The 21,649-nt window shown below is 37.7% G+C and overlaps 3 protein-coding genes across 3 annotated transcripts in view; 2 read left to right on the top strand and 1 right to left on the bottom strand.

Annotated features, from left to right (window-relative positions):
• The first annotated feature begins 5,213 nt into the window (after nt 1-5,213).
• Nucleotides 5,214-6,119, top strand: LOC121736264. The gene has a single exon (XM_042127347.1). The coding sequence runs from the start codon at nt 5,214-5,216 to the stop codon at nt 6,117-6,119; it is 906 nt and encodes a 301-aa protein (XP_041983281.1).
• Nucleotides 6,120-13,775: 7,656 nt separating this feature from the next.
• Nucleotides 13,776-17,362, top strand: LOC121736066 (probable 39S ribosomal protein L45, mitochondrial). The gene is made up of 4 exons (XM_042127111.1): nt 13,776-14,141; nt 14,269-14,512; nt 14,846-15,234; nt 17,052-17,362. The coding sequence occupies exons 1-4, from the start codon at nt 14,118-14,120 to the stop codon at nt 17,337-17,339; spliced, it is 945 nt and encodes a 314-aa protein (XP_041983045.1). The 5' UTR covers nt 13,776-14,117; the 3' UTR covers nt 17,340-17,362.
• Nucleotides 17,363-20,184: 2,822 nt separating this feature from the next.
• Nucleotides 20,185-21,649, bottom strand: part of LOC121736212 (regulator of G-protein signaling loco) — a 99,673-nt gene continuing 98,208 nt past the window's right edge. The window contains exons 12-13 of the mRNA XM_042127300.1: nt 20,928-21,069; nt 20,185-20,492 (exon numbers count right to left, since the gene is read on the bottom strand). Coding sequence (XP_041983234.1) covers nt 20,389-20,492; nt 20,928-21,069 — 246 coding nt within the window. The 3' untranslated portion in view covers nt 20,185-20,388. The remainder of the gene's footprint in view (nt 20,493-20,927; nt 21,070-21,649) is intronic.

Raw genomic sequence — 21,649 nt, 5'->3', positions numbered from 1 at the left:
TTGCTGCAAGAATAAAACTCATGAATAGTTGGATAATCTCTAGGTTCATAGTCCAGATGTTCAGCGACATAATTGCGAAAATTTTTACGATTACGATCCTCCGCACTGAGGAAGTTCAACAGGAAGGCGCAACCGAGGTCGAATCGGTTTGTTACGAATACATTCATGTGGCACTTGGAGCACTTAAAGTTTGTAGTACGATTACTTCGTAAAAAATTGTGCGAAGGACTCGGCTCAAGCGAAATAGTGCGACGGTGGGTCTCGGATTGTGTAATGTGAGAATGAAAGGCGGTAAAATTACAGCGGCACATGGTTATTGACTCAGGTGTAATCAACTCTACACATGGAGCGTAACAGTCGTTGTTCCAGATGTCTGTACTAATTAAGGACGTGCACTCATGAGACATTGAAAAATTACATTCTGTACACGAATATGTTTTCATGAAACGTTGATGTTTTGTGGGCCTGCGACAGAACTTTTGATACAGATACTGAAATGTTTTTCGTATATCCTGTATTTGTTCTTCAGTGAATTGACACTTTCTTAATAACATGGTATAGTTCTCCGACTTGAATTCACTTTCCAATATATCTTTCCAGAGAATCGATTCGCCATCAGCGTCGGTGAACTCCGAGAGGTTCTCAGCAGTCATGACGGTAGATTTGGGTGCTGAAGATGAACCTTTCTTTGCTGGCGTTGACGCCTTATGTTTTTGCTTCTTCGGCTTATCAGTGGCCGTCGCTGCAAGTTTCCGCTGTTCCTTAACAGAGGCTACTGCTGGTATGCTTTGAGGTTCGTCGAGTGATTCCGCGTGTCTCTTCTTCTCCCCTAGGTCTTTTGTTTTCGAAACATGTTTTTTTTTTTCCACGAGCGATTTCTTTGCAGTTCTGCTTGCTGCGACTGATTTGGACCGGGAACGTTTCCTATTCGAACGTATCTTTGCTTGCAGTTTCTTGTTCGCAGAAGTATGAGAGCCACCGGCGTTCTTATCGTCGTCAGTGACACGTGATTCAGATAGCGGAACACTCTCAACGGTTGTTTTTTCAGATGTAATTTTCATCAAGCCGAGACTACGTAGGAACGAGGAACTTACTGATTGTTCGTACGGTGGCAGCGACATGGTTTCGGTTTCAATGAGTTTCACATCAATTTCACTGGGTAACAATAAATTTATAACGTTTTTGTTCAACAATTTTAATGTCGAATCATGTAGGTTAATCCACTTGCTACAAAACGCCAAAGAGAATATAATCACTACGTCAAAACGCCAACATTTATGTCAAATATGTCATTGCCAAGTCATTTATGTCATTTGTGTCAATGCGTCCCTTTGCGGTTATCAAGGAACACTGGCGCTCGTAAATAACTGCCGTCGCTTATATATAGCCAAAGGCAATCGGCCCCTTGGGCCCCTCACGTACGAACGGAGTACCAACTCCGTTGATACGTTTCGAGATAAGGCGGATGCGAGCGATGAGTGACTATAGTAAAGTACATGCGCACTAACTGTGTTGATATCCACAACGTTGACCTCTATACTACTATGCACATTGCGCATGCGCAAAGTTAAAAATAAGTGTCAGTGTGTCATGTTTTAAAATACCATTCAATTTCTGTCAGATTTTAGAACATGACACTGACACTAACACTGACATTGACATTTAAAAAACGAAACGAACACGACACATACTGACAGTTGACATTTGACAGTTGAAATTTGACAGTTGACATTTGACAGGACAACAAAACCAAAGACAATTTTGGGGCAAACGAAGGTAAAGAGAAAATCGTTATGGAATCACCGAAACGTAAGTTCGCCGGTTGTTGGCTAGGGCAAAATGTTCTGTATTGCATTGGCGTTAAAGAATCTACTAGTCTCTTCGTAATAAGGCGAAGTAAATTTGGCTAGGGCCTCTGAGGCTCATTCACCGAAGCATAAACGTGCTTGTCTATTTTTGTGTTGCGTAATATTTTTTCATTAGTTACAATTCGTCGTTTTTACATTTCAATAAACAATCCGATAGCATGTAGGCGGTCCTAGATTAGTACCATCAGCACCTGCGGAAATAACATATACTTCCCGTCATTTGTCTTTGTAAAAAGCAGAATATAAACCTAGTTTTGTATCAGACTTTATATTTAGATTTCTATGTGTTATTGGAAAAGGTAAATAATCAAATAAAACAACATATTTTTAATAAATATTTTATTACTCTGTTTCATAAGTAAGTAATACTTGATCAAGAAACTGGGCAGGGGGATCAATATGATCTTGATGCCTTGCCCAGCCTAAAGACCATAAAATAGTCATAATATGAGCGCAGCGAAGTCCTGAATGTGTTCTGCATTAAAACTATGAATCGGTTGCTGGATATTACTAAGTACCTCCCAATTATCATTATATAAATGGAAGGAACAAATCCTACAGTTTTGTGGTACATAAAAATAATCAGTGAATAATTTTATTCTCAGCCACTTAGGAGCAGCCAGTCTTTGGGTTGAATGACAATCAGGATAAAAACAAAACTGTTGAGAACCTGAAGCTCTAGTGCACATTGGCAAGATTATACTGGGTTGGTTATTGTTGGGATGTCTTACTTCAGTGGAACAAGTAGCAGCTCGGTCAATTTTTTGCCAGCATGGATGACAGATTTTATCAGATCCATGTAACTGTAAAGAAAAAATCAATATCAAAAGTCTTGAAAAGCTAGTTTGTTTGTATTTCACTATTATAATTCACAATACTGCACATTTATTTAGCCTCAGATTTAAAAGTTGTGGGACAAATCATAAAATAAATGGAGTCCGACCATACACAAAACTGACCACTAGACCGATTTTGATAAAATCTGAAACTGTTTTAGAGCTGTTTAAATGGATTTTGACACTTGGAAACGTGCACAAAACTGAAACTCCGAACTTGAATAAAGAACTCAAGACCAACATTTGAATTACAATACCTATAGTAAAATTACTTAAGTACATTTTCTTTTTCTTACCTTAATTTGGAGAGGTATTTCGTTGGTTCCCTTTAAAATATTTGCCCTGCGCAAATCCATACACAAACTTGTGTAGGAGGCTTTGTCAAGACGGAAATTTTGTGTGAATAGAAGTTCCGGCATGTCTTCTATTCTCTCTGATTGCCGTCTTAGCAAAATCCTCCTCCTGCGCCTGTCCAATATGGTGTGGTGGTGCGCGGTCCACAGCAAGCGTAATGCATGCATATTAATTAGCAAAATAAGCAAATCCTTTAAAGGCCAATGTATACGCCTATACAATAAAATCCCAGAAAATGTTCAAAATCTACCTTTAAACAAATTTAAAAAAGCAGTTAAAGAACGTTTGTGTGCTAAAGCGTATTATAAAGTCAATGATTTCTTCGAGGACAGCACACCTTGGGAATAGGGTGGCTCCATGCAGGTTACTTTTCTTTTAATTTTGTTACATAGCTGTAAGCCATAACATTGTAATTTTCCATTTTTTTTTGCAAAAGATGGCCCCGTGCGAGTTTCTTACGCCGGTTCTTCTCGGCGGGGTAGTTCCCGAACCGGTGGTAGGCAACGTAGTTTCTTCGTTCGACTTTCAAAAAGTGTATCATGATACCCATTTTGAATAAAAAGATATTTTATTTTATTTTATTATTTTATTAGTACTTGAGTATGTTTTTAACAAGAAGTAAGAACCATTGATCGGCAGCTACACACAATTTACAGCTGAATGCACGCCATTTTGTTCTTCAACGCGATAACACCCAGTGTTGCCAGAGCTGTATGTTCGAAAGTTACTTATTGTCATGCTAAAAGTAACATTTTGAGGGGAAAAGTAACATTTCGTATATTACTTAAATAATATTTTAAATGCCCGGGGGGGGGGGGGGGTGTATCCAGAATGCACGAAAACATACTATAGATATAGAGATGAAGTGATTTTTTGGATTCCGTATAATTATTTTATTATTAAAATTATTTATATACCTATTAAAATGAAAATATAATAACGTAAGCTCTTATACAAAAAAACACAATTTTTGACCTATTTTTGCTCTATCACGGTACAGAACCCTTTATGAGCGAGTCAGACTCGTGGGCGGGGGCGCTGCTGATAAAGGAGAACTGTCAAAAATTTGTTTTTGTATGATGGCAGCGTTAGTTGCTTTTTTCGGCACGTTCATTCAAAGCATTGTCAGCTGTAACGACAAAACTCAATAAAACTAAGTTAAGTAAGTAACACCGACATAATATTATCTTTTATTTCTATAAAATTCTCGTCCGCTACTGCTCCGTAGTCTATGTCTCTGTGTGTCCCATATACCACCGTAGCATACAGCATAGACATAACATTGGTGACCCCGACGTGATTGTGGGGTCTGTACTTTGAACCCTGTTTGTAAGTGTATGTAAGATGTGACGTATGAACGGAGCTTAGAATAAGTAAAATATTATTTCAATATACAGTTGGTCCAACGCTCTCGAGTCTTTCACTTGTGCCCCCCTGCTACTGCTCCGTAGTCTATGTCTCTGTGTGTCCCATATACCACCGTAGACATACAGCATAGACATAACATTATAATGCCGTTAGTTGAGTTGCGCCACCTTTGGTTATAACACGACAACATTCGGAGATTTGCTTCCTCGATAAATATAGTCAACCAATCAGGCTCAATGGTGATGCAATCGCACACCCTGAGGCCTTAGCCAAGATGAATTCTTGATCGCTTCGTTATAGAATCGTCAACCAAAAATGTATGGAAATGACATAAGCGTTCGTTATCATGAGTCTCTTGTCGTAATCGTGTACACCATTGGTAGCCAAATTACAAGTTGGACGAAAGCGATATCACTGTTCATCTTCTTTATTGCGATAAAGAAGTGCCCCTTAGCTTTTTGTATAGAAAGTCCTAGACAACACACACAAATGCCACTAATCGCTAGCGTTTTCGTATCTTTTCTTTTTCGTCACAAACGATTGTTAAAAAGGCGGTGTTTGAATAAACAGTTGGTCCAACGCTCTCGAGTCTTTCACTTGTGCCCCCCTGCTACTGCTCCGTAGTCTATGTCTCTGTGTGTCCCATATACCACCGTAGACATACAGCATAGACATAGCATTGGTGACCCGTGAACACGAAGACAGCTCCGACTCCGGCTAAAACTAAGACAGCGAAGACTCCGACCAACGAAGGCTCCACCCAGACGACCACCGGGCTGAAAATATAATGAACGAGCAGCAGCATAACCTGATGGGCGCCGCACCGCAAGCCTCAACAAGCGGATTTTCGCCAGCTATGAAGAAAGAAGATACAGAATTGGCAACAATTTCCATTGGTAGCAGAATCCCAGAATTTTGGAAGGATAACCCTCGCCTGTGGTTTTATCAAGTCGAGGCAATTCTAGCTCCACAAAAGACATCGGATGCGAATAAATATTTTATGTGCGTCGCGAAGCTGAACAAGGACGCCATTCAGCAAGTTGCAGACATCTTGGCAAATCCGCCGCAGCAAAATAAATATGAAGCGCTGAAAAATCGACTACTGCAAATTTATGAAGAATCGGAGGCGCGGCAGGTAAAAAAATTAATTTCCGAAATCGAGCTTGGTGACCAGAAACCGAGTCAGCTGCTTAGAAGAATGAAGGAATTAGCTAGAGGAAAAATCGAAGACGAGACCCTGAAGATTTTGTGGCAAGGTCACTTACCTTCTTCGGTCCAAGCGGTCCTAGCAGTGACGTCCACTAGTAATCTAGAAGAATTAGCAGGAATAGCAGATAAAATCATGGACACTCACCAGCCCTGTAATATCGGCGAAGTAGCAAGTGGTCAGCAGCAGCCATCGTCAACCAGCTTCGAGGTAGCAGCCATAATAGCAGAGATCGCGAAAATGAACCTGAAAATTAACCAGTTAGAAGCACAAAGAGATGGAGTCCGGAGCAGAAGCAGGAGCAGGAGCAAGCCGACTGGGAACTATGCAAGGGAGCGGACACAATCGAGACCACGTCGAGCGCCAGGGAGTCCAGGTTGGCTGTGCACGTACCACTGGAAGTATCGAGGACGAGCTTTCCGATGCGAGCCCCCATGCAGCTGGGAGAACAAGAGAGAAGCCCTCGTCCCGAGGCCGGAAAACTAGCAGAGCTGCAGCCGGTGGCGGGAGGCAGCGCAGTTTCCGATCACCGCCTAATTGTAAGTGATAGAATATCCAATTTAAAATTTTTAGTAGATTCAGGAGCATGTATTTCTGTTTTACCAAAGAGTGTAGTAAAAAATAGACTGTACATAAATTTAAATTCTAATTACTCGCTTTTCGCAGCGAATGGTTCTAAAATTAAGACTTATGGCACTAAAATTCTTACCTTAGATTTAAAATTAAAGAGATCTTTTAAATGGTCATTCGTAATTTGTGACGTTAAGCAGCCAATTTTAGGCGTAGATTTTTTAAATCATTTTAAACTTATTTTAGATATTAATGGACGCTGCTTAGTAGATAAAATAACTAACTTGGCCGTACGTGGAACGATCGTAAACCATTGTGAAAGTACGATTTCCACATTAAAAATTAACCATCCAGTTTACGAAATTTAAAAAAAATATCCGGACATTCTTAAGCCGATGTCATTTAAAGAGGCCCCAAAGCATTCTATTTATCATTATATTGACACGCAGGGTCCACCCGTTTTTTGTAAGCCTAGACCGTTAGCGCCACAGCGTTATAAAATCGCTAAGGAGGAATTTCAAAATATGTTAGAAGCAGGCATATGTAGGCCGTCCAAATCTGCTTGGGCGAGCCCACTTCATTTAGTTCCTAAAAAAGATGGACAGGTACGCCCTTGTGGTGACTATAGAGCTTTAAATGCAATAACTAAACCTGACAGATATCCCATTCCCCGTGTGCAGGATTTTACGTATTTACTTTCAGGAAAAAAATTGTTTTCTAAGATCGATATAAAAAAGGCTTATCATAATATTTTAATTAATCCAGAGGATATTTGTAAGACAGCAATAATTACGCCCTTCGGATTATATGAATTCGAGCGCATGACCTTTGGTTTGAAAAACGCAGCGCAAACATTCCAGCGTTTCATGTCTAATATCGTGCTATCGGGACTAGATTTTTTATACTGTTACTGTGATGATATTCTTATAGCGTCCTCTAGTGACGAGGAGCATGAAAAACATTTAGAGCAGGTATTTAGTCGATTAAATGAATATGGTATTACAATTAATTTAGAGAAATGTTCTTTTAAAGCTACGAGTGTAGAATTTCTAGGATACCAAGTTTCAACATCGGGGATTCGGCCACTAAAAACTAAAGTACAAGCAATTATCGACTACCCTAAACCGCGAAATGTTAGCGAGTTAAGAAAATTTTTAGGCATGGTCAATTTTTACAGAAGTCATTTACCTAAAGCGATAGAATATTTAGATAAGTTAAATAGTTATATTCATAAAGCTAAAAAGAACGATAAGACTCCTATACATTGGACACCGGATGCTGAAGAAGCATTCCTAGAGTGTAAACACGGTCTCATGAACGCAGCGACTTTGTCGTTTCCTGCGAACAACGTGCCGCTTGCACTCTTTACAGACGCATCGAATAACAGCGTAGGTGCAGTTTTGCAACAACATGTTGACGGTAAATGGAACCCGTTAGGTTATTTTTGTAGAAAGTTAACGCAGGCACAACAAAATTATAGCACTTATGACCGAGAGTTACTTGCTATATTTTTAGGTGTAGAACATTTTAGAAGTTTATTTGAAGGTCGTGACTTGATAATTTTTACCGATCACAAACCATTAACTTTTGCATTTTCTAAATTAAGTAAAAATAATAAGAAAGAAAGTCCAAGACGAATTAGGCAATTAAGTTTTATAAGTGAATTTACTACATATATACGACATGTTAGTGGACAAGATAATATTGTAGCAGATGCATTATCTCGAATAGAAACTATAGAATGCACTTCAAGTTCAATAGATTATGAAAAATTGGCTATACAGCAACGTAATGATTCAGAACTTCAGAATATTATTACTAATCCTAAATTCAAATTCAAAAAGATGCCAATTCCGAACTCCGATCATTATATTTATTGCGAAATTTCAAGCAACATAGCTAGACCTTATTTAACAGAATCGTATAGAAAAGCAGCATTTAGTAGTATACATAGTCTTAGTCATCCGGGTCTGCGAACATCGCGCCTCATGATTAAAGAAAGATATTTTTGGCCAGATATGAATAGAGATATAGGTTTTTGGACGAAGACTTGTTTGAATTGTCAAAGGTCTAAGACAACGAGGCATACGAATTCTAACTATTGTAGTTTTCCACAAGCGGATAGATTCGATCATATTCACATTGATCTGATCGGACCACTTCCGGTCACAGTCGATGATTATAGGTATTGCTTAACGATAATTGATCGAGGCACAGGGTGGCCAGAAGCGTATCCTTTAAAAGATATTTCGGCGGATATGGTAGCGAATGCAATATATGGAGAATGGATATGTAGGTTTGGCTGTCCTGTGAAACTCACTAGTGACCAGGGCAGGCAATTTGAGAGTAAATTGTTTTCTAGTTTAATGTCATACCTAGGCATTCATAAGATTAGGACAACTCCATATCATCCTCAAAGCAACGGTGCTGTTGAGAGGTGGCATAGAAGCTTGAAGGCATCTTTGATGGCACGGCTTAATGGTAATAAAAATTGGAGCCACGAACTTCCTAGCGTGATGTTAGGGCTTCGGGCTGCCATTAAATGTGAGACAGGTGTGAGCGCAGCTCAGATGGTTTACGGCCGTGCACCACGATTGCCAGGAGATTTTTTTGTAGAAAGTCCTGAAATTCCAGATCCTTATTTAGTGTTACAGGATATTAAAAATAATATTAGACAGTACAAGCCAATTAGTGTTAAAAGTCATAGTTCGAAAGCATTTTTTGTTCATCCAGACCTTAGAAATTGTTCACATGTATTTTTAAGAATCGATAGAAATAAAGCATCCTTAGTTTATCCTTATGAAGGTCCATATAAAGTAATTGAAAGGTCAGAAAAAATTTTTAAAATTCAATTGGAGGATAGAGTAACTTCAGTTTCGATAGATAGGTTAAAGCCAGCATATATTTTATTAGATAAAAATATTGCAGAACAAGATACCTCTGTAGAAAATGATATTATAGAAAAAAGTAACGTAGAGTGTAATAATCAAAAAATTACAAAGTCTGGAAGGAAAGTTAAAATGCCAGTAAGATTTTTAAATGTATAAGGAAATTGCTAATTTTAGTTTCAAACGAAGCGTTATGTTAAAAAGTACGAAAATATTAATTTTTATGTAATTGTGGTTAAAGATAACCGAGTTAGAGCAAAAATAAGAGTTAATCATTCGTTTAAAGTGACTGTGGTTCAAGACAACTGACTTAGATCAAAACAAGAGTTAATCATTCGTTAAAAGTAACACGTAAGTCAAGTTCGATAACAATGGTAGCGACTAGCGCCGCGAAGGTAATATGAGTACCGCGTCATAGCTTATGAAAACAATGATATAGTATACAGTACAAACAGTAAGACAACTTGTACATTTTTAATGAGTACAACTTATATTGATCGTTTATATGTGAAAACGTAATATAAGTTGATGGGAATTTTAAATAAAAGACAATTTTTACTAAAGCATTTTATTCTTATATTGTATACAATTTACGTTTACACCTTGTTTTTACACTTTTTACTTTGATATACTATTTAGATTATACTATGATACTTTAAAAATGTAAAATGTAATAAGTAATAATATTTCCCCTATTTTAAGTTAAAATATTATGTGACTTGTTTTATAAAGCATTTTATCTTGTGATGAATGATTATTGTAATATTAACAACAATGTAATTTCTGCGTCAGATTTTGTCGAACGTTATGTAATGTAGAGTAACAAGGAATTTTAATGTACTTATACTTAATTAAACATTGAACAAAAGTGCTTAATATTAAAGAGAAAGTTAAGTTTAAAGCAATGTAATATTTTTTTTTTTCTAAAAAATATGTAAAATTGTAATTAATGGTGTAATCTTGTATTACTTGTGTAATTTTCAGGAACTTATTTTTTTTGTATTATGCTAGTAATTTTGATACTAATAATTATGTAAAAAAATTTTCAAAAGGGGGGGAATATTGTGGGGCCTGTACTTTGAACCCTGTTTGTAAGTGTGTGAATGCTGACGCGTGCGAGTTGCAATTGTGTATGTAAGATGTGACGTATGAACGGAGCTTAGAATAAGTAAAATATTATTTCAATAAACAGTTGGTCCAACGCTCTCGAGTCTTTCACTTGTGCCCCCCTGCTACTGCTCCGTAGTCTATGTCTCTGTGTGTCCCATATACCACCGTAGACATACAGCATAGACATAACATTCTTCATCTATACTGCTTCATTGATACTGCTGATGTACATGTAAACGTATACTTAATAGAAGATTCATTGTCCAAACTATAATTACTCTGCTTGGTAAGAATAACAGCATTTCCTTGTCCTCTTTAGGCCGAATTTGATGTATTTAAAAATAGCATTTAAAGTTTTTACTGACAAGCGGTAGCGAAGGTGTACTTAGTGCATTTCATCAAATAGTTTCTTTGCCGTCATGTTGGCACTAATGCAAATTAGTGTTGCCTCATTATCTTTACTGTGCTACCTTAAATTAGGGGAGATAAAAAATTATGTTATCACAAAATACTTTTAATAATTCCCTAATTTTATATAATTCTAACTTTCGCCCGCGGCTTATCCCGCGTAAACGTCTATCCCTCGGGGACCGTTCTTTTTCCCGGGATGAAAGGTACCTTATGTCCTTCTCCATACCCCAGACAACGTGTACGTATGAAAGTTTCATGATGATCCGCTTAGTACTTTATGCGTGAAGGCGTAACAAACAAACAAGGTCACTTTCATATTTACTAGCTAAAAGCCGAGCTTTGTGAGGGCTTGCGTCGTTACACCTTGACTGACTGATGATAACACATTTACATGTAAATAAAAATTACTATGTTAAGAGGATACACCAGGGGCTAGAGAAATGAAAAAAAAGCACGCGTAATATCTATAGCTGTCTCCCTTACCTCAAGCCTATACCGCAGAACGCGATAGAGACAACTGCAGAAAATCCAGAAAATCAACGATTCGTTGTCCCCTGATTCCTTCTCCAAAACTTAACCGATTTAAGTACTTTTTTCATTAAATATTAAAAAAAGGCTTGAGCTGTGTTCCTATGTTTTGTTTTTTTTGTATAATCTAGCCAAATCTGTTTTCTGGACGTTTGAACACAGCGGAAAATCTGGCCATTTTTTTGGGTTTTAGAACGTTCATATCTTATTTAATCTTTAAATTATGAAAAAAAAAAACATAGGGACATTGTATTAGTGGCCGTAGATATTCAGAAAAAAAATTATAACTCTACTAGCATTATCCAGGGAGGAAACAGGGGACAACGTTTGTATGGAAAAAAGGGCGGTGTGGACTCCTCTTAAAGCACAAATCAATAGGCGTGATAGTTTTTCCGCAAAGCGTACCACAAAATGTACAGGTTGTGGGATATACTAGGGCTCGCTTCGCTCGCCCTGAAAATAATAATATAAGTACTATCTTTTACCCGCGACTTCGTTTGCATGACGCATGTATGTAGTTTTCGTCACTAGAAGTGCGTTTAATCAAATAGTTCCTTTGACAGCATGTTGGCATTCCTATCTGTTAATTATAACGTAAACACGGTAGACACGCTCTGCGAGTATTCATAAGTTTTACTGTATTTCAGGGTTATTAAACCATAAACTTATAATGCATAGACCTACAAAGAGTGCGAGAGAGAAGAAAATCCTTTATGGAATTATAACAAGGTGAAAAGAGAGAGGCAGTCTAATGAAAATTGTAACAACTTTTATTTGACAGGTCGTCAAAAGTCGTCAATCGCTTTTATGCCCTTTCGGTATTTCCAATATATTGTTCAATTTGTTTATTATTTTTAATAGATATTGTTATATTTAAAAAAAGGTGACTTGTTATGTACTTGCTTGCAGTGTAAATTATTAGAATAATCCTGAAAAATATACATTTCACAGGTAATTAATCTTCATGTCCTAATTGCTACGATGTGTTTATTTTTGCTCTATTCTTTCTTCTTTCTGTCTTTAGCTCTCTATTTCAAATACAATATTGTGAATCCTCCCTTTTACTTTCATATTTTGCGAAAGTTGCCAAATGGCAACGCTGCTGCCGTGTTTACGTTGTTGACAGATAGTAATGCCAACATAACGGCAAAGGAACTATTCGATGAAATGCACTCTAACTAAATTCAATTGGCTGAAAACGCGTTCAATTTTGGCGTTAGAATGTGGTAGTGATATTAAATGAGTAATAAAAACTCTTTTCAGAGTAATTATTACTCTGTTACTAAACACACGCTTAGTAATTGAATCGGATTGCTTGTTTCATAGTAAAATTTTTATTAAATAATTATATGCTATATGCTAAACAACAAATAAATATGCTAAGCAACGTAAAAATATGCCAAATTTAGCATAAAATATGCTAAATTGGCAACACTGTTTTTGTTGGCAATGGCAATAATATATAGTCTGACAAAAAAGTGAATTAATTAAAAAGTGGCAACATCGTAGTGTCATCCCTTTTTTCTGATTGATTTGAAAGGGATGACACAACGATGTTGCCACTTTTTAATTTCATCACTTTTTTGACAGACTATATATTATAATGATATTTATACAGTATACACGTGAGTGATATTCACGGGAGCGCTGCTAGTAAAGGAGAACTGTCAAACACATGTCAAAAATAACGTTTTTGTGTGATAGAAGCGTTTAGTTCCTTTTCTCGCCACATTCAAATAAAGCCTTCTTCCATTTTTTTATGAAATAAGGGGGCAAACGAGCAAACGGGTCACCTGATGGAAAGCAACTTCCGTCGCCCATGGACAAAAGCAACATCAGAAGAGCTGCAGGTGCGTTGCCGGCCCTTAAAGAGGGAATAGGATTACAGGGTAGGGGAGGTAAGGAGGGGAATAGGGAAGGGTAAGGAAAGGAAGGGTAGGGAATTGGGCCTCCGGTAAACTCACTCACTCGGCGAAACTTAGCGCAAGCGCTGCTTCACGCTGGTTTTCTGTGAGCCCGTGGTATTTCTCCGGTCGAGCTGGTCCATTAGTGCCGAAGCATGGCTCTACCACGTAAAAACACTGTTACTAGTATACTGGCCTAATCGCTTAGGGCTTAGGCCGTTGATCGCTTAGGCGTATGCTCTTCGTGAAACTAGAGAGACGAAGCAAAGAAAACATAGAAATATGTGGAAACTAGCTGTCCCGGCAACATTGTTTTGCCATATATTTCGATTTTTGATAAGTCTGTGATTATGAGCAAAAAAGGTCAAAAAATCACGTTTCTTGTATGGGAGCCCCTTTTAAAACTTTATTTTATTTTTAGTATTTGTTGTTAAAGCGGCGACAGATAAGAACTGTGTGCGTGTGTGTGCGTGTGTGTGAGTGTGTGTGTATACTTACACAATGTGCGAAAATATCAGAACTTTTGAAAATACTTAAATTAAAATAAATTAAAATGACATAAAAACAATTAAATTAAAATATATTTTTATTCAAAATAGGCAATATTATAAAAAATATTAAATACAAATAACAGTTAACACACTGTTTGAACGTCTCTTGACTACGGTCTACCCGCCACCCGGTGCCTACTGCCTACCTCCAGTTTAAATAGGGAAGTCTATCAAAGTTTTATAATTTATTTTAATGACTAAATAATTGAGTACTGACCAAGTGACCACAAAAAAATTATTGCTATTGAGTGAGTGCAAGGAAATAAACTCCTTTTTTTGAAGTCGGCTAAAAAATATATTTGACAAAAGACAGTTATTTTTCTTTTTAAAAATAAAATACCATAATCTGTGGAAGAAGATTATGCAGTCATAAAATTGAGGTTATGTTTTCTAAATAAGATTATTGAAAATCTATATTAAAAGAATAGTACTTATATTTATAATATTTATAATACTATTTATGTAAAGTAATGGTGCAATAGAAGGTTACACATATTTAGGACGCACAAATTCGAAAGAAGAATGGCAAATGCTATAGCCATCAAGGTGATATAGATTTTTATTGTTTACTTGTAATATTAGTTGGTTTCTTTAGGTAATTGTACTTATTGCTGCACCTAACCCTCGTAACAGGTAATTACAAATAATAAATACTGTAAACAATTTATTTCAGCTCTCCTCTCTCCGTTTGGCCCCACCACTGCCATTTCTTCAATCTTACCGGACAACTACAGCAAAGCATTGGATCCCTAAATGGAAGAAGGACAGGGCCAAGAAATACCTGAAGTTCCCTCTTCCGGATTTCAATGAAAATGTCAATGAGATGCCACAGGAGAAAATCAAGCAAAAGATGAAGGAGAGAGGAATCCTGCCGCCCAGACCGTGGCAGGAACGGGCCTTCTATATCTCAGCTACTGGTGTGTTTATATGATTTAAACTTTTTTTTAGTTATCCATCTAATTTGTTATGTTAAAAGAAAAAAGTGACATTTAATATGACTGAATTTGACCAAGTGGTTGAATAATATTTTTGTTTTTCCCATGCAAAATTTTATTCTTTTAGTATGCTAAAATAATTGGTAGTTATGTACAGATATTGGGATATATCTCACATAGGTATGACGGTTTCTACGTAGGGATAGTTAAATTTTATACACTTTAAATTTTTTTAAGAAGTTTAGTACAACATAAGGTCAGGTTTAAATATGTTAATTAAGGTTATTACTAGATATTGTTCGTTATTTCTGCCAGGTGGTGTCTTTGAGCCGTACGTTCCACCGGAGGGCGATGGTAAAGCGTCTCTCGTGTCAACTACAAGAGCTAAACAGACTGTGCAACTGCTGGAGAAGAAATCCAAATCTATGATGGCCGTAAGGAAGATCAAAACCTACGAAGAAGATTTTGATGCTAAAGAGTTTGCTCTCAAAGCACAAGACATCTATATCAAGGCACATGAAAGTCTAGCTAATGGTGATAAACATGCTTTAAGAACATTTGTTACGGAGAAAGCGTATCCTGAGTTCAGACACAACTCTTTCTCCAAGACTATAAGGTGGAAGTTCCTAGACTCTTTGGAGCCTCCGCGAGTCGTTCATGCTAGATGTACTGATGTTATAAGTAAGGAGAATATTTTTGGACAGGTGATGATTATTTTGACATTTGTCACATATTTGGGTTTTTCGGACATGAGGTGTAAATAATCCGTCAAGTACGAGTCGGACTTGCGCACGAAGGGTTCCATATTGTTATAGGGCAAAAATTGTGTTTTTGTATGGCTTTTCGTAGGGCTCCCCATTTTTTTTTTATTTAAGTAAATATTATTATTAAATATTAAAGTACACATATAACAAAAGAATGTGTGAAAAATTCAAGTGCATACCTCTTGCCATTATTGATATAGAGCGAAAAAAGGCCGAAGAAATCACCTTTGTTGTATGGGAAACAAAATAAAATAAATATTTAAGGGGGGCCCTTAAATATTAATTTTATTTTGTACTTATTTGCAGCAACAGATATACACAAACTGTGAAAATTTCAGAAGTCTAGCTATAGCGGTTCTTAAGATACAGCCTGGATACAGACAGAGAGACGGACTGACAACAAAGTCTTAGTAATAGGGTCCCATTTTTACCCTTTCGTTACGGAACCCTAAAAATCAACCAGAAAATTTACTTGTTTTGTGTATGCCATTAGCCATAGTTTCTCAACCTTATTTTGCTAACGGGCGGTTAGAATACTTTGAGAATATGTTTTTTTCTAAAGCCCCCCCATCTTAATTTTACTTACCATCTGTCGCGAATTTAAAACAGCTATTGCCACGATTATAATATTTAAACGTAAGATATGATAATAATAATAATATAATAGCTCCCACACCGGTTTCGGTGACGGTGGCTGGTTTCATTGAAACCAGGCCAGCTACGCAGGAGTAATTTTATAGTGCCCAAGTGTGTGCGCAGTACACAAGAGCACTCTCTATTCCTTTACTCTAATAACCCAGTGGGACGGAAGACCGACACGACCGGCGAGAGATCAGGCGCAGGACCGACTTTTTACATGCCCATCCGACGCATGGATCATCTTACTTGTCAGACAATCAGGTGATCAGCCTGCATTGTCCTAACCAAACTTGGAAATAACATGTTTCCAACGCGGGAATCGAACCCACGACCTCCGAGTCAAGAGCCGCGCTCTATACCACTAGACCACGGAGGCGTGAAAAAAAAAAAGATATGATAATATTATGGTCGTAAGATCTCTGTACTTTAACCTCGATCGTAGTACTTTTTTATTTTATAGTTTTTAGAAATGATGTTTTTAATCCATTGCTCGTCCTGACTCCTGCCAAAATACGTCATAAAAATGATTACAATACCTACATTAACAAAAATGAAACAATATTAATTTTTATTTTACTTTAGTACGTGATTAGCGTGTATTTTTTTTTGCCTTTTTAGACTATATTTTTAATCTACCCACGCCCCATCTGCGCCATCTCAATGCCCCCTAATTTTCTCTGGGTCTTCTACTGCCCCCCCGAAAGTCTCAAACGCCCACAAGGGGGCGTTATCGCCCACGTTGAGAACCTATGGTGTATGCTGCCTAAACTATAAGGGCGCGTTCAGACGTGCGCGTGTTTTACTATAGCGTATGGGAAAACACGCGCGCGGCCTGCGCGCAGGTTCTGCGCGGGTTCAGCGCGTGCCTCGCGCATGTTTTCCCAACCGCTATAGTAGAACACGCGCAGAAGCGTGTTCTGTAGCACGTCTGAACGAAGCCTAAAAGATAAAACCATAAACTATTATTTTGACTTTATTAATAAGGCTACTTCGTTCTTCTAAATACCATATCTCAGTTTGCATAAAACTTGACATAGATATCCAATTTTTATCATGAGAAAGTGCATGGTTCCTATATCTTTGTGCAGATTTTATATTGCGCGCTTTTTTGCTTTTAGGTGACTGTCCGGTTCCACACTCGACAACAGTTGGCGGTGTACGACCGTTTTGGTCGTCTCCTCCATGGCAGCGAGATTCTCGCCAAGGATGTGCTAGAATACGTCGTGTTTGAGAAGCATTTGGCCAACCTCTACGGCACATGGAGGGTCCACGATAAGATCATACCTGACTGGGCCCCACCGAAAGACCCTTCAAAGCTCACCAGAATCGCCCCAATTGAAACTGCAGCGGTGGAGGCTGCTGCAGACGAAATTAAAGAAGAGAAGACAGCAGTAGAAGCAAAATAGAATAATAAGTTGTTGTAGATAGATTTTTGTCTATTATTTATGTGAATCTCCTTTTTTAGGAAAATGTTTTATACTTTATAGAGTAAGAGCGACAGCCAGATTTTCGTCTTTTTATAGAAGCTGAAAGTTTTCCTATTTACGGCTGCGTTTCCACCAGAGATGTGTTGCGAGGAATGTGTTTTTAAGATGCAATAGAATCACTGCGCTAAGCGAGGTCACGGCAAGCTCACGTCAAAAAAGCGATTCTAAAGGTCACGCGCACATAATATAACCTCGGGGTAAGGGATCGTCACCGTATCGCCTTTCGCCTCGCCGTCAACCAGGCGTCAGTTGACCCACTCGTCGCATCCCGGTTTGGAGCCTATTCCGAGGCGAAGCGATTTAATATACGGTTCCGCTTAGTGTGCGTTGCAGTAGGGAGTTTCATATCGATATGTGTGCTATGACCTTATTGGTTCTCAAAAACACATGCCTCACAATACATCTCTGGTGTAAACGCAGCCTAAAGAGCCTAAAGCCCGTATACAGGTTGGAACAACCAACAACTATGGAGTTTTGATCTCGTCTTCCACTGACGGACATTTTGAACTGTTGCTTACCACTGCCAGACCACCCTGAAGTCTAATAATAAAAAACCTATTAGTATCCCAAGGATCCTTTATTTCATTCAAACATGAATATTATTATTATAGCTTTGTGAAGGATATTTCCATTGATGTTAGGGTCAATTTATACTAGCGCAGAGTCGAAGCGCATCGAAGCGAATTGTTAAAACTGAACATAACAAATTCAACCTTAACTCCAAAGCGTTAACGCACTTTATTACTTCTGAGAATCGAGGCGCGCGCATCCGCCCGAATTCGCGTCGATGCGCCCTACCAACACTGATTGGCCTCGCAGAAGTAATGTATGCGTTACGCTCTGGAATTAAGGTTAAACTTTCTGTGTTCAGTTATTGGGAATTCGCTTCGCTTCGACTCTGCGCTGTTATAAATTGATCCTTAGTAACAAGTATGTAAATAAAACTATAATTAAAGAAACAAGTTTAAAGTTTATTTTTGAGCTTATAACACAATAAATTACAGTATTGACGTCACAAGCGACAGGACATAGTTGCCATCTTGCTTACACACTTTGGAATAATATGCCCATCTGGCAGACAATCAGTTATAGACAATCATATCAAAAATATAAAATATTATATACAAAAATCACCTAAGTGCAATTTTTATTTTAATTATTGTTCTTGTGGCCATTTCATTGTGGAAGACTTTTGTAACAGATCAGATTAATAATGAGGATGTAAGTAGAATGCCAAAGGAATGTAATATAACATGAAATCATTCATTCTCCATTACATAACATTTTTGCTATTCATTTACTATCTTTTTATATTTACACTTCCAAATACTCAGAAAGGATATTATTTATAAAATATATAGTATGTTACATTCAGTATATAATACAAATAATTCTAGCTCACAAAGCTATTATGACTTATAACAGCACAACATGGGCGTACCGGCAGCTGCCCCCCCCTGGATCATGTTGACGTTCCTACTAAGTATATTATCTAGTACTTTTATCTATAAAAATTAAAAATTAAGAACGAATTTTTGCCATTTGTTTGCAATACAATATTTTTACAACTAATTTTTTATTCTTTATAAACACCTAGCTTATGAAAAATCTGATTTGCCCCCCCCTGGCCCAGAACCTGGGTGATTTGCCCCCCCCTGGCACCCGAACCTGGGTAATTTGCCCCCCCCTGGCCCAGAACCTGGGTACGCCCTTGCAGCACAACAATTTTGGTAAAAATCATATAATCAAGTTTTATATTTGCGATGTCTCATTCATACAATATGTGTCATAATTCATATTGCAAGAGAGTGACACAACCTGTAGATCAAAGTTCAAACGGCAAATCTAGGTAAAAAAACTTCAAAATTAGTATAAAATTCGGAGCCTCGATATTTTGAATGACTTCAGGATTTTTATCAAAAACAAATGCCTTGGGCAACAAGTCCATAAAAATAGAATAAATTATTTTAAAATATAAATTTTTCATTCTATTTCTTAGTGGGAGAAACCTTTCTTTGTTACAAACGGATTTGCCCAACATTGTTGTTAATGCAGTTTTCAGAAAGAAAATGATTCAAAGATAAACAATTATGAAAGGTTTAAAGATATGTATTGCAGACTGATAGTTTATCTAACAAATGTTCATTAATTTATTAAGTAGTACATTTTTACATACAATAATTTTATAAAAATATCCATTTACAGATTATAAAAGAGCTCCAAACATATTTTTACTTTACTAAACCTATAATATCATGACTATATTTACAGATATAATAATTATGGTCAAAATGACTTTCTTTGTTTTAGAAATAATATACAAATACAAAAATATACTTTTGTTTATGAAAAAGTTTTTATCAATAGTTCTGAATGTTGCTCAATAATTTAATTATTTGCTGTAATCATTGCTGTAATAGGATATATTACTGCAATGTTTTTACGCTAGAGGCAGCACCAGCACAGACAGTCAACAAAACGTTTTGTTCGACAACGTTTCTGTCAACATTCTAATATGACGGTTGCAACATGTCGGATGTTGGTCGGTAGCGCCCTCTGTTACGACCTTTGCGTCATATTTCCTATTTTACAATAATCATTTACAGAGATTTAGGCACTAAACACTGACATTTACTTATGTGTTATGTCACAGTTCTCCACAACCAAAGAATCTACATAATATTTGGTATGCAACACAACATTCGCCTTTCTTCTTAGCACACATACTGGGAGCCATCATGTTGACTTAAACCTATCTTCAACAAGGTAGCGTGTTATGTTTTCGGTCACAAAACCTTTCCTAGCAGGTTTCCCATCCCTTCAATTCCATTATAACTACCATAAGTCCTTGAGAGATTTTTCACAGTCTCTCGCTTTCTTGATGACATTTTTTGTATCCCTGGCGAGAGTTTGTCTCTCTCTCTTTCTGTCTCTCCGGCCCGCGTTGCGCGGTGGGCGGTGGGCGAAGTCACACGAGCGTGGGGGCTGTGCGGGGCGGTTTGGGTGGGAGGGGCGGCGGCGTGCGCGCCGATAGCCGCTGTCGCTGCGTCTCGCGTAGATTCTCTAGGAAGTCTGAAATTTATATGATTACAGTTATATAAGGCAATAGTAATTAAAGACGCTAGATAGAAAAAACGAAATATTTTACTATTTACACGATAAATAATAATAGATATGTACCTACATAATATGTGCTAGTCTATTGTGTTTTATATTTCGTTCTAAAGACAGGTCATAATATATAATTTTACACAGGATTAGTGAAAAGTGAAAACCTATGTTCATTTTTAATAATCAATTTGATAATTAAAGAAAACCAATATGGACTAATTTTACAGGAATATTGGTGACTTGATCTTGATGGCTTTTATAAAAAAAAAGAGACAGTGATATGAAAACTTAAGTAGCCATTTAGTACGATTGAACATTCAGTATTTCAGTTTTATACAGGGTCCAAGGCGTTATAACATATGGTCTTTTAAGCCGTATCAAATGTCTGTATATTACCTGGGGGATGATTGTGCAGCGCGGGGCCAGGCTTCAGGGCGGCGCGCACGCGGTCGGGGGCGGGCGCGGGGGCGGCGAGGGGCGCGGGGGGCCACGACGACGACGCGCCCGATATACCCGACATGCTGCTGTGCGTGCTCACCTGGAAATGTTTATTACTTTAAATTACATCTTATTAGGTTAGTGCAAAATTATATTTATTTTCTAAACATTTTCTAGTGACGCCGTCGTTTAAACCAAACAAAACATTAAACACCACCACCACTGCTTTGAGAGAAGCGTGTTTTTAAGAACCAACAGAATTGTTTCGTTTGCCTGACTTCGATCAGCTCATTCTAATGGATCTTAAAAACACCTTTTTTGCAACGCAGCTCCCGTGGCAACTGGCAAGGCAGCCTTAAGGTGCGACCGCACTAAGGGACACTACGCGGAAGCAACGCTACTCACCATATAACATACGATTTCATACAAAGAATATTTGGCTGTGACGTGTCGCGTCGCGTCGCTGCCACTTAGGGCCAGGCCACAACAGTGCGTTGCGGCGTCGTATCGCAAAAACAACATCTCACATAATTATTGATCTATTCTATTGAGATGCGATGTCGCTGCGCACAAATTTCATATAGCATAGCACTGTTTACATCGGAAATTTTCACGATGCGTTTTGCGGCGTCGTAGATTTATACAATGTGACGCCGCAACGCAGTGTTGTTGCCTGGCCC

Source organism: Aricia agestis, chromosome 18 (assembly GCF_905147365.1).
Source record: "Aricia agestis chromosome 18, ilAriAges1.1, whole genome shotgun sequence".
NCBI lineage: Eukaryota > Metazoa > Arthropoda > Insecta > Lepidoptera > Lycaenidae > Aricia > Aricia agestis.
This window is presented reverse-complemented; position numbering and strand designations above follow the sequence as displayed.